The 13,517-nt window shown below is 31.2% G+C and overlaps 1 protein-coding gene across 1 annotated transcript in view; it reads right to left on the reverse strand.

Annotated features, from left to right (window-relative positions):
* LOC111049406 (histidine decarboxylase) overlaps positions 1–13,517 on the reverse strand; it is a 28,301-nt gene extending 14,784 nt beyond the window's left edge. The window contains exons 1-3 of the mRNA XM_039442979.1: positions 13,333–13,517; positions 4,810–4,853; positions 2,612–2,784 (exon numbers count right to left, since the gene is read on the reverse strand). Coding sequence (XP_039298913.1) covers positions 2,612–2,784; positions 4,810–4,837 — 201 coding nt within the window. The 5' untranslated portion in view covers positions 4,838–4,853; positions 13,333–13,517. The remainder of the gene's footprint in view (positions 1–2,611; positions 2,785–4,809; positions 4,854–13,332) is intronic.

Below are 13,517 nucleotides of genomic sequence, written 5' to 3' on the forward strand. Positions count from 1 at the left end.
TCAAAAATTAATTATAGTTTTCAACACATATTTTTCCCCCTTAGCAAATGTATTTAAGTATATAGTTCACCGACGAAGAATTGACCAGCTAGGATAGTGAAGACGACTAAAAGTGGATTCGCACACAACAGTGAACAGTGAACAGTGTTCAGTGATTAGAACATAGTTCTAATTGGACTATTGCCACTCAGCCCGGCCGAGTGAGTATATGGATAATACCATTATTAGAGCTCATGGGAATTATATTTTCACTGTACCCTGCAACTTTTGTGAGCGAATCCAGCGTATGCACCATTCAGTCTGCTAGCGCTACCTCTAGTCGTGGGTTCGAATCTCACCCGTTAGGAATGGACGTTTGATCATCTCATCAAATCACCGACGCACTTTCCATTACCTACGCACAAACTAGAAGCTCAAGTGGGCATCATCCGCAATAGAATAGAATAGGAAAAACGTTTATGGGGTAAATATAATTATTTCTTAATAAATTATTAATTAGGAGTTTATGGAATAAATAAGCTACCTTAAGCGAACCTTAAAGAGGCTGCTTGAATAATAATAAAAAATATTGATAGGATATATGGGCCCTTTATACAAAGCAAGTCATGGTTTCAATGTTGCTGGTATCAGAAATATTCTTCTTAAATTATTTTATGAATTGATTATTGAATAAATTATTTCTCCGTATACATAAAAAAATATAGCAAAATGGGATGATTTTCTGTTGTGAGGGCATTGGACTATGTCTCCCACTACGGCACATTTATTACCGTTACTGATTTACAAAATATCCCTGCTGCATTGAGTCGTTTTGAGTTTCAGTCCATCTTCAATTGGCTTAGAGATAAAACCAGATTAGTTGTGAGTTTTCAATGTCAAATGCGATAAATAATTCACATCCATTAGGTAATTAATTCAAGAATTTGTCCTGGTTTTTCTCGACACTTTTTACAATTGATTAGAATCACAATGCCAAAATCTAGAAGTCCTTTTCAGGCTAAACTTGAATATTATGCTTTTCATTAATCAGTTCGTAGAAATAGAATAAAATTTACTCAGATAGAATGATATATAGGCTATTTTTAAACATAAAAATACGGTTGCAAAACTAAGTTACTGTCGCACTGCAAAATTATGTTGTAGCCTTATACTGGACCAAATAACATTCCTAAATGCTTATAAAATGTGGACATTACTTAATTCTTCCTCAAGTTCTAATAAACCTTTACTGTATTCTCAAGTTAAAATAGTTGTTCACATTGTAATAAATGTTACAGTTTTGTAGGCAAAAATGGAAGTGTTCGAATTTTGGATGTTAATTATTTCAGTATATCATACATATTCTTATATATTGAACGACTTTTACAAAACAAATTAGTCACAATGTAAACGTTGTAAGACATGAGGATTAGTATATCCTTTGTAAACTATTCCATATGAATTTATAGAGTTCAGCTAATAATGTAATAGTTATATTTTTCTGCTGATTAACGTTATAGTTTTTCGTCAATGAAACGTTATCAATGTATCTGAATTATTATGATCTTCTCAAAAATATTTATCTGTTATTGAAAATTTCTAATTCAAAATCCATTAGACTCAGCACCTCTTAGATAGGCGTTTTGTATGCTGCATAAAGAAGAATCAGTGATTTAAGGCTAGTGCGGACGTAAGGTTTCACAATGTGTTTTTATGGGGCTTCTCTGTGATGGAGCAAAGCAATAACAATTCAGCTAATACAATGAATATTCATTTCCTTTTCTTCCACTGTGATCCGACTTAGAAACCTAGAAAAACAATATTTAGTTCTCGAAAAATTAATATTTTTATGCTATTTATTGTAAGATCTCTCAACAAGATTGGACCCTAATAAAATGCTGGTTAAAAAAAAAATTGGTATAAGAATGCACTAAATCTTTTTAGTTACAGTAAAGAATCGTCTTTGAAATTGCAGTTCGGAATTTGTCTAATGTTCCACTATTAGGCAATTTTGGTAAAAACCACAGGATAGATAATAGACTACTTATCAACTAATAGTGCAAATAAGAAATGAATATTACGATTTCTAATAATAATAATAATAATAAATATTATACAAATGGTTGACAAAAGTTTAGAACTGCATCAATCCCAATAGATTTTGTAAAAATAGCAAAAGTCAATAACATTCATATACTATTAGAAAAAATGACAAGTAAATATTAATATTAAATATCAATACAATAAATATGCTAAAAATTTCATGAATAGCACTACACTGTAAATATCAGTTATGAATTATATTCCCCCTATCAAAAATAAACATAAGAGAATAAAAGTAATAGATGAATATAATAAAAATATGTATAAATGAAAAATCAATAGAATCTAGTTCATTTAATTCATATGAAATATGCGAGAATTGGATTTTTCTATACTTATTCCATTTTTACACAATATATCACAAAATATAATATTACAAAATTATTAAGTACAGTATGCAGTAAAAACCTGATACAAACAAATTGAATTAGTTAGGTACAGTAATTTGTAAACAAAAATCCAAATTACTCTGCTATTTAAAAAAATTAAATTTCCACCAGTGAATACAAATGACTTTCTGTTAACTTACTCCGGGCATAATAATGGTGTCAATATCAGCAGAAATCTTCTCCCAGGGTTCGGGATCAAAAGGAGCATGATCAGGCACCATCTGCCTTAAATATCCGGGCTTCACATCGGGATACACCCTCCGTTCCCGTATATTCATCAAGTAATCGGCAATATAGTCCACCATTTCTTTGCCTGCAATAGTTGGAAAAATGTAGCCTACTGCAAGAGTTCTTCAGGAATAGTGAGATTATGAGAATAGTATTCATAAGAAAAGCTGAAAGTGGATACCTTTCTTACTATATATATCTCACTATACCTATGGATATTCTAAGAGCATAAAGTTTCATACTTGAGTGTTCACCATAAAAAAACTAAAATTAACTAGTCAAATGTTATATGAAGGATATTATTGCATATTATTATAAATAATAAAGATTATTGAATACTAGCCGGCAGGCTCACTTCGCTCGCCTTATCCGTCTGAACACCCAGATAGATCATCTTATAAAATGAGATCAGCAGGCTCACTTTGTTCGCCTTCATAATCCATTTAAGATTGCTTCCTTCTGTCGGAAGATACTTTCAGGCTCGATTCAATGACCGGTTGATTTGAATTAAGTAACTCATAATCACAAAATTTTATATTTTTATCACAATGAATTCCCATTTCCCAGTTAACGACTTGAGAATCAAGCTTATTGTATTTCAGTCTAGTTTTTTCGAAATTTGAGATAGGATTGTGGAGAACTTACAAAACATTCATATCTGTTACCTCTCCCAAAAGTATGAATTTACTTGATAAACTTGGAAAAATGAATTGAAAACTCAATGAAAAACTGAAAATAAGAAACCCGCTAATTTTAGCACCGCCATTAGGCCTACCTTACAAACTGAACCTGCGTATCAAGTTTAAACTTCCAAGTTCAGTTATTCCTGAAAACACTTGAAAAAATCACTCCAAACCCTTTTAAAACGTTTTGATTCAATAATGAAAGAATTATTGTCATTTTGTAATCGATTTATAGCTGGAGATAAGTATTCATCTCAATGAAATTGCTATGAAATGTGATTAGTATTTGAACTATTAATGTGAATGAATTTCTAGTAAAAGCACTAGAAGAAATTCCACACAATTGCCTTTTTTGCGTCCTAGATTGTATTTGTTTTAATTTATAATATCGCACATCGTCACGGAAAATTTCACTTGTTTATGTAGGGAATAAATAATATCCAGTAGATCTGAAACGAAAATCTAAAAGCTTACATCCACACTTCATCTAGAACTGTATTTATTTTGCGATAGGGCTCGTCTTTTCTTTTTCATTTTCAATAGCAGCTTCTCATTGTACAAAATAAAACGGCTGCTCGTAGTTACTTGAGCTGAAATCCCATCAACTACGGTTAGTGAGTTGTTTCGATCGCTTCCTATGTAAATTACCCAATTTCATTTCCCTTGTATTGTTTTATGGCACCATCCACACTTCTTACACTCATATATTGGGACAGAGATCTCTTCTTTACTTCCCCATTTCTTATACAATTTACCAAGTCTGTGAGCTTGTAGACTGTGTGTATATTGACAGAACTGGGATACAATGCGTTTGATTCGATAATAAAGATCGAACTTTAAAAGGCTGGTTGCGATTTGAACGTCAAATAAAGTCTGCTCTCAGTTGGAGATTTGAAACATTTGTTTAAAAAATAATAATTTCATTCATAAATGGTGAAACGATATGGTGGAAAGTGACTTCAGCGTTTGTAATTTTATACATATTTTCAACTTCAAACTTCAACGGCTGATTGTGACTCCAATCTTCGTTTAAGAGTTTGGATAAAAAAAATATTTTTTTTTAAATACAAAATTTCAATCGTATTCAATTTGGTCAAAAGTGAATTCTGCAGCTCTCTGCCTATACACATACCATACTTTACTTTACTAAAATCTTTACAACTATTGCAAATTTATTGATCAAAATTCTATTTCTGAAGCCTGTTACATGAAATATTTAGTAGTTTCGCGAAAAGTGCCTTGATACTCCTAAATGTGACCAGCATATACTGCTCGAGAAGCCGTATGTATATTGATTCAATAGAATCTTTATATCTGTGAGATACCGTAACTTACGTGTAACTTATCTAGGTAATATAAATTATACACCTTAAAAAGCTATTATCCGCAATTAAAAAAAAAAGATTAATAGTATTTTATTGCATTACCTCGTTTCCGGTACTCTTCAAAATCCATATATTGAGTGGTTTATCTGAAAAATAATAAGTTGAAATATTTTTAAAAAATCAAAAAGTAACAATTTTAACAGTATTTTGATTGGTTTTATTGATAAGGTTACATTTATGTAGATTTCTTGTTGCTGAGAATGATATCCACATAAGTCCTAGGATTATGCGTGAGCTGAAATAATAGTATAGAATGACTTTTTTATCTGATGATGAGACATGAAATAACTTATATTATAGGTGGGTTCCGATCTACCGGGAAGCAATTTTCAAGCTTCAATTATATCCAGCATAGCCGACTCAAGTGGTCACCCGTCCAACGGGTTAAAAAGATCCACGACTTTCATCGAGGATTCAACTCACGACTTTCGACTTTATCTAAACGATTAGAGACAAGTTCGACCACGGAGTCAGCCACTTCATTCACTTGTTCAATCAAGATAAATACCTACAATATTATGCTTGAGAGTAAACTCAACACAAAACTGCTCTCCCCATTTATGTAACAATAATAACGTATTTAAGAAAATAATTTGTATTTTAACAATGTCATTCAAATTTTCAAAATATATAAAAACTAGAAACTTTTAACTCAGTAGGATCAGAAACTAAATAAGAATAGAATATCGCGCCTCAATATTCACTCCAAACTTGAAAAGTATTGGGTTATTCAAAAGACTAGGCCTATTATTTAAAGCCACATAAAGCCATCCGAAAATTGTTATCTCAAAACCTGAAATTGTATCGAAGATCTTTGCAAAATCAGGCTTTATTTAAAGTTGCCTACGAACCAGTCAGAATCATCAAACCAGTCATCAGAATCGTTCTGATTGGTTTTCCAAAGCGTATTTAGCTGAAATAAAGTTTTCTAAAAGTACGGTACGCTTCTTAGTTTGGAATGATTGGTTGGTTTCAATTTGGTTGCAAGCAGTGGATAAATGACTGATCAATGATTGGTTGGTTTCAATTTGGTTGCAAGCAGTGGATGAATGAATGCTCAAGACAGCGAACAGCAAAAGAGCAATTAAATCGAACGGTTGGCTTCCATTTACTGAAATCATTTTTCTGTTGTGTTAAGGAGAAGAATGAGAATAGGTGTTGGCAGTCGTCACCGGCTCAGGTGTTCCATTAGAAGATTATCAGCCATTAAGAAAGAAGAAAATAGCCGTTTTCGTCCAACAATGAAGACTCACTGCGACAGTGATGCACTTAAAGCCTTTCAGCGTTATACGAATCAGACATTTTGTTTTGATTGTATCAAAAACTTTTGCAAAATCACAAAGCCTCTAGGAAAGTCACGGGTTTTCAAAAATAGTCAAGATTTTCGGAAAAAATCACATTTTTTGCAAAAATTAATCTCTTTTGTCACAAAATATAAATGTAGCTGTCTACACTCTAAGGATATATACAGAGTGGGTGAAAAGTCCGAGAACGGCTTAATATCTCATATACAAAGGTAATTTAATGATGGGTGTGATTGAGGATCCTAATAAAATTGAAAATTCTACTTCACTATGAGTTTAAAAATCTGGTCCGCCATCTTGGATGCAAATTTATTTTTTTAAATAAGAAGGTGGTCATGCGATCATGATTTCGATACGGAATTTCAAGAAAAAAAGAATGGTGAAAACCGCATATCGATATCTCAAACCGTTTCGAAGATATTCACATTATTGATCAATACTATTCAAAGCAGAAAGGAGAGAAAAAATATGAGAACGGCTTAGTAGGTTTGCATATTTTTAAAAACTCCTTAAAAAATACCCCTTTTTTGAAAATTCGTAGCTCCGGGACCAAAAATGGTAGTCCTGCACGACCACTCATTTTATTGGAAAATTTATTATCTTTAATTTTGTAGAGAATGTTTTTTTCCAAAAATTTGAAGTTTTCGAGATTGAATGGAAAAGTTGAAAAAAGTCCGAAATTTTGGAGGTTTTGGGGGTGAAGCCACCCTCTGGCGTGTCAGCAAATTTCAGATTCGAATTTAGCGCCCCAAAATACATTTATAGAACCGTCGAGAAAAATTCTTTCGGGGCTGTTTCCTAAAAAAAGACCATTTGGCTGGACTATAAAATTACATATAATGTAGACCTACACAATCTTTGCATAGTTTCAAAATTCAAATTTATTCAAAAGCACACACAAAATGCAAACAAAGTAAAAATACCAAATACGAAGTAACAGGTTCGTGGTGGGGTGTGCTAGAAAAGGGGACAAGGAAAGCATTTTTAGATTTCCAACTATGGTTAACCATGTACTAGGAAATCCTTCCATACTTGAGATTTGAGAGAATTTAATAGGAATCAAGAAACGTGAAGGAAATTTAGGTATGACAAAATGGGATGAAGGTATGATTGAATTCGAAAAACTAGCAGATATTTATTCAAATGATGATAATTACAGTAAGCGAACCACAAAACAGAAGAGTACTCTAACTATAATAGCTTTTATAAGTAGAAAAACAATTGCTATAAAAATTCAATTGTTGATATCATTCTATTCTTTTTTTAGTTATTATGGCATAGTAAATATGATGTGCAGGGATTATTTATTCATAATTTTAGTGCTTAAGAATATAAGTTGTCTTCTGATAGTTTCAATGCTGGTATTGTAGATCAAATATTTTATTTGAGGTGGGTCTCAGGTTGTATTAGCTGTTGACAGTGTTATTTGTAGACGAATTTGTTATATGCTTAATTATAAATTAAAATTATAATTATTACATTATTGTATAAGAAAATAACACCCACTGAAAGTATTTTATTATAGTATTTATATTATTATATAGTACGAGTATATTGGTATTTTAGTTTTGTTGTTATTCGTATCTATTTATCTATCGTTGATTTTTTTGCTGATTTTATTGTATTATGGTGATGTAGTTGAATGTGCACCATCACTCTTTGTATAAAGGACATGGCCCTGATTACAAAATAACAAATTTATTTATTTACTTTTAATACTTAATGTAAATAATTTCCTTGATGATGAATCAAATTCAAATTGGATTTGAAATCAAAACTTCTTGGGAAGGGATCGTCTAACAGGGACTGAAAAGCACACTCTAAATGAAATAAAAAAATATTAAAATATATTAGAAAAAATACAGTGAAATTCCAAAAGTATGTAACGAGGAGAATAATGAAGTATTATGTGGATGAGTGTGAAGTAATATTGAAACTGTCAATAATACAGGGTCTTTCTAAATGATGGACCCATTTTCAAAAATTGGTATTTAATAAAGTAAAAATGCAAAATGGACAACCTTTAAACCAATGGAAAGAGAAAGTTTCAAAGTTTTTCTTTAATACCTTACAAGTGTTCAATGTGGCCTCCGGCTGCTGCACGGCAAACATCTACGCGGTAGCCAAACTCGTCCCACACGCGAGAAATCTGGTGTTATTGAGTGCACGGCAGCAGTGATACGGTTCCGCAGATCGTGCAACAGCCGGAGACCATATTGAACATTTGTAAGGTACTAAAAGAAACTTTGAAGCTTTCTCTTTCCATTGGTATAAACGTTGTCCTTTTGCATTCTTACTTTAATAAATACCAATTTTTGAAAATGGGTCTATCATTAAGGTATTAAAAAAAACTTTAAAGCTTTCTCTTTCCATTGGTATAAATGTTGTCCTTTGGCATTCTTACTTTAATAAATACCAATTTTTGAAAATGGGTCTATCATTTAGAAAGACTCTGTATTATTTATTAAATATGATTCATTCTAAAATTAGCATAAGTTACATGAGCATTTTACAATATTTATCTGATTCACTCAGAAACTGCAAACATTTCTGAATTAACTATAAATGTCAAAAGAAGAAGAAATATAGGTATATTAGATAAACATGAATTCTGACATTCAGAACAATATTATATGCATCATAAGTATGATATTTGCTATGTATTATTTTCAATGTATCAACCTCATCTTCGTTTAAATTTTTACAGGAACTCGAATTGTTGATAGTTATAATCATAATTTTTATTTTCAATAATTGAAATTATTCCACTTCTAATCACATTTTCAGGATAAATGTTTAATGTAGGAATATCTTGATATATTTCTATATTTTATTCAATATCTCACGTTTTATAATAAAATAATTTAGTGTTAAACGTATTGATAAAAATGTAGTTTATCATTTTTACTTGAAAATAGAGTTTTCAATACTCTGTCTCAGATTATTTTGAGTAGAATAAACAATAATTTGTTTAAGATTGTCGTTCATTCGCCTCCTAAATTGATAAAAAAACATAATAATTCTGCTGAAATGAGCCATTCAACATTTCCTAGAAAGGATGAGAGAAGGAAGTTTTTTATGAATAGGAAGCCTACAGAAGAAATAATTTGATGATGTTTTGAGGAGATGAATGAGTTTATACACATGAAAACAAATTGAAAGCAAATGTATCACAGATTGGTTTCATCTATTTATGGAAAATGTATATTTCGTCAATTTCCTATGTGTGATGCATTACAATAATTAAGCTATGCTTTGCTTGACCTTCCTAGTTTATATAAGCTGGGCTTTAAATGTGAAGTATTTACATTTCAGTGCATCGCAACGTCCTTTACAATGTTAATGAAATGGGAAACAAAAACTCTCTAAGTATACTATCAGATATAAGTATAGAATTCTCAACTCTAGAAACTGAATTAATCATCTATATAAAGTCCATACAAAATTACTTATGACTTGTAGGATATGCGCAGCAGAGAAAAGTAGGGATACAGCGACGGCGATGTTACCGTTCTAAAGCGGCCAGCGTTCTCAAATTTCTAGTGAGTGATTTCTGTGCAAACGTCACTAAGAATAACGTTTATAACTCATTTTTCCCCATCATCAAATTGAACTTTGGTTTTAAATTAAATAATTAATCAAATATCATTAATCATTCTATATTATGCACATTTTCAATATAATTGGACCAAATCTCAATGAATAAAATCTAATTTACTAGCATTGAATAACAAAAAAGACAGATGTAATAATACAAATAATAATTCATGTAAAAATACATGAATAATTGTTAATCAGTAATGATTAATTTATGGAATCCTTCTTAAATTATGGAATCCAACTCAGGAATACAGAGTAAAATTCAGAATTTACCTAAAACTTTCTATCAAAAGTGTAAAACTTTTAAAAGGGTGGCCACGTACCGGGAAAACCGGAAGAACCTTGAACTCCTCATGATTTTACTAACCGGGAAAAATACCGTGAATTCCTCATGAATCTTTCCAATTACTCATGCATTTTTCATAAATTTCAATTAATTTAGTAAAGAAGTGTACAGTAACATATTTAATTAGTAAACTTCCTATAATTTTAGGTTAGCCTATGTTTTTTAAATGCTTCTTAATGTACTGATAACAGTTCCTCTGGTGCAATCATAAAGTTTTATTGGTCTAAGGGTGTAACTGAAGACTGTTGGTTTAGTAGATCTCACAATAATTTCTAGTGGTCTAAGGGTGTAACTGAAGACTGTTGGTTTAGTAGATCTCACAATAATTTCTAGTGGTCTAAGGGTGTAACTGAAGACTGTTGGTTTAGTAGATCTCACAATAATTTCTAGTGGTCTAAGGGTGTAACTGAAGACTGTTGGTTTAGTAGATCTCACAATAATTTCTAGTGGTCTAAGGGTGTAACTGAAGACTGTTGGTTTAGTAGATCTCACAATAATTTCTAGTGGTCTAAGGGTGTAACTGAAGACTGTTGGTTTAGTAGATCTCACAATAATTTCTAGTGGTCTAAGGGTGTAACTGAAGACTGTTGGTTTAGTAGATCTCACAATAATTTCTAGTGGTCTAAGGGTGTAACTGAAGACTGTTGGTTTAGTAGATCTCACAATAATTTCTAGTTTCAATCGATTTGTTAGCTTATTTTGAGTATAAAACAGTGAAAAAAAATTGGCGCTCGCTTATCGTTTATTTTAAAATGATCATATTTTTAGTCATGATATAAATCAATTACATTTTTAAATTAAATATTTTGATGACTCTATTCTCTTTGGAATGAGACTTTCTTGAAGGTTTGAAGAGTCACCAACAGCCGGAATCGGCTATGGTACTGTACATACATATACAGAGTGAGTCATATGTATGGGAACCCTTCAATAAATTGGAGACTGTTGTAAATATAATACTGTAACTTTCAGTATAAGTTATTGGTCCAATACTCTATCTTTTGACGTACAATTGAATTTTAACCCCTCATAGGTGGGTGACTTAGGGGTTATTGTAACTCGAATATTTTAAATGTAAACACTCATTGTGTGGTATACAGTACATCATTTTGAAGGCCTTTTGAAAACAAGAAAGATGACATCTATAAAAAAGTTCTATGATACTTGTATCTCAAGTGGTGCATGTTTGAAGTTTTAGTTTTTACCTGATCTAGTAAAATGAATAATAAAATAATAAATGATGATAAAATAATGGGTGTTTAAATTTGAAATATTCGAGTTACAACCCCTCATTTCTTTAAAAACTAAAACTTTAATAAGCCGCCATTTCGGATACAGATATCATAGAACATTTTTATTGGAGCAATTTTTCTTGTTTTAAAAAGGTCTTCAAAATTATGTACCACACAATGGGTGTTTACATTTGAAATATTCGAGTTACAAACCCTAAATCACCCCTCTATGAGGGGTTAAAATTCAGTTGTACGTCAAAAGATGGGGGTATCCGACCAATAACTTATCCTGAAAGTTACAGTATTATATCTACAAGTCTTCAACTTATTGAAGGGTTCCCATACATATGACTCACTATGTATATGTCTTCATTAGTGAAAGTATGACTCAGAATACATAATAAATGTTCAAATGTATTGATAACTTTGACATTGTAGTCCATTTTTGTGAGGATTTTTTCGTTTTTTAGGTACTCACTGAGTATTGAAAATGGACCCTGTCCGAAAGCACTCCACACATTAGTAGTTGGAAGAACGTACTAATTCCTCACAAAAATAGACTGTAATGTCAAAAATTATCAATATATTTGGAAATTTAATCAATTCATCAATTCAATTCAATTTCTTCAATTCATCATGGAAGATCAAACTGAAGATTCCCATAATAAATTCTTTACGAATGTATCTTGTTCCGCAAATACCGGAACTCTACCTGGAAAATTCGAAATTTTACTCTGAAAACCCGGGAATTACTCATGATTTTTTTATTTTTAAATGGGTGGCCACCCCCTGTTTTAAACTATTGAGAGTTAATTTATCTAATTTCAAACAATGGAATGTGCAGGAAAACATGACCCACAGCAAAGTGAGTAAACTTATTTGCACAAGAGAAGGTTAACTTGTTGATTTCATTGTACTAGTCTCTGCAAATGTATAACCCAGAAAAAGTGTTCCCTGTAAGTGAAAGTATTCTCTACAAGATCATATACTACATACAATCATACATTTTGCCTTGTGCAATAAGAACAAAACATGCATTATTTTCGATGGTTCTAAACAAATAGTCTTATGTCTTATTAAAATTTAACTGAGTTTTTCAGTTGTGAGAGTGCTGCTTTGAAGCGGTATTTTACTTGATGCATGCTCTTGCTTTGAGTGCATGTTTTTTCTTTTATTGTTAATGACTTGTCTATCTGTGACCATCTTATGTAGTTCACATTATGGTCAGAAACAAAAATAATAATAATAATAATAATTAATGTTCAACAATCTCAAGTTAATGTATACCGATACATAGATTACTTTATGAGAATTAAATACATAGCTTTTTATGGTGTGGTGTCGGATAAATCTGTTGCCTATCCAAGTAATCATATTAAAAAATTATAAGAGATACCGGTATTCATCATCAATGTGTAACTGATTGTTTTTGAATGAAAATGAAATTGAATGAAATGACAAAAAACGTGAACAACAGAAAACGCAATATCTCATCTTAACAATAAAAACGTTTCACAATATATTATAATGATTAAACATAATTATCAGTTTCTTTTGTACGAGTGAATAAAATAAAAATGCCTCCTCAGGCCTAGCTCGCGTGGGACGTGAGCCTGTGAGAATGTTCACTATACTATGAAAAAAGTGAAAACTGTTAATAATAATAAAGATATCATATTGCAAAAATTTCAGAAACTCTAATTCTATGTATATATAGATAGCATGATGAGTTTTGTACATACTTTTTTATGTGAGTCATATAATCTGATATCCAAGAGGTTATTTAAATAGAAGAACATTGAGAAATATCCGCCAACGTGCTTACTATACTATAATATACTAAACATAAATTATGGGAATGTGATCTCTATAATCGATTGTTACAGAATGAAAATTTATACTATAAGGTACCTCTACTATGAAGAATATATATGATAATTATTTATAGTATTGCAAATACTATGTTTTGGAATAAAAATGTATACTATACCGTGATAAAAAAATATGAAAATATTAATATTACCGCAAGAAACATAAATTATATTTTCATAAGAATTATATTAATAGAAGCGAATAAACTGACCTGATAGTTTCTGACGGGAATAGTGTAGAAAACGTAACAGAGCAGGCTCCGAGTCACAACTAGCGCACAAAAACAAAATCCAACTTCTTATATAGGCTACTCCTTCTTACCCCCACTCCCCACGCCACCACCTCACAAGTGCGTCCACCAAAGCACGTCTTCTTATTTCTTGATTCACTCATTTC

This window comes from Nilaparvata lugens, chromosome X, assembly GCF_014356525.2.
Source record: "Nilaparvata lugens isolate BPH chromosome X, ASM1435652v1, whole genome shotgun sequence".
Lineage (NCBI taxonomy): Eukaryota > Metazoa > Arthropoda > Insecta > Hemiptera > Delphacidae > Nilaparvata > Nilaparvata lugens.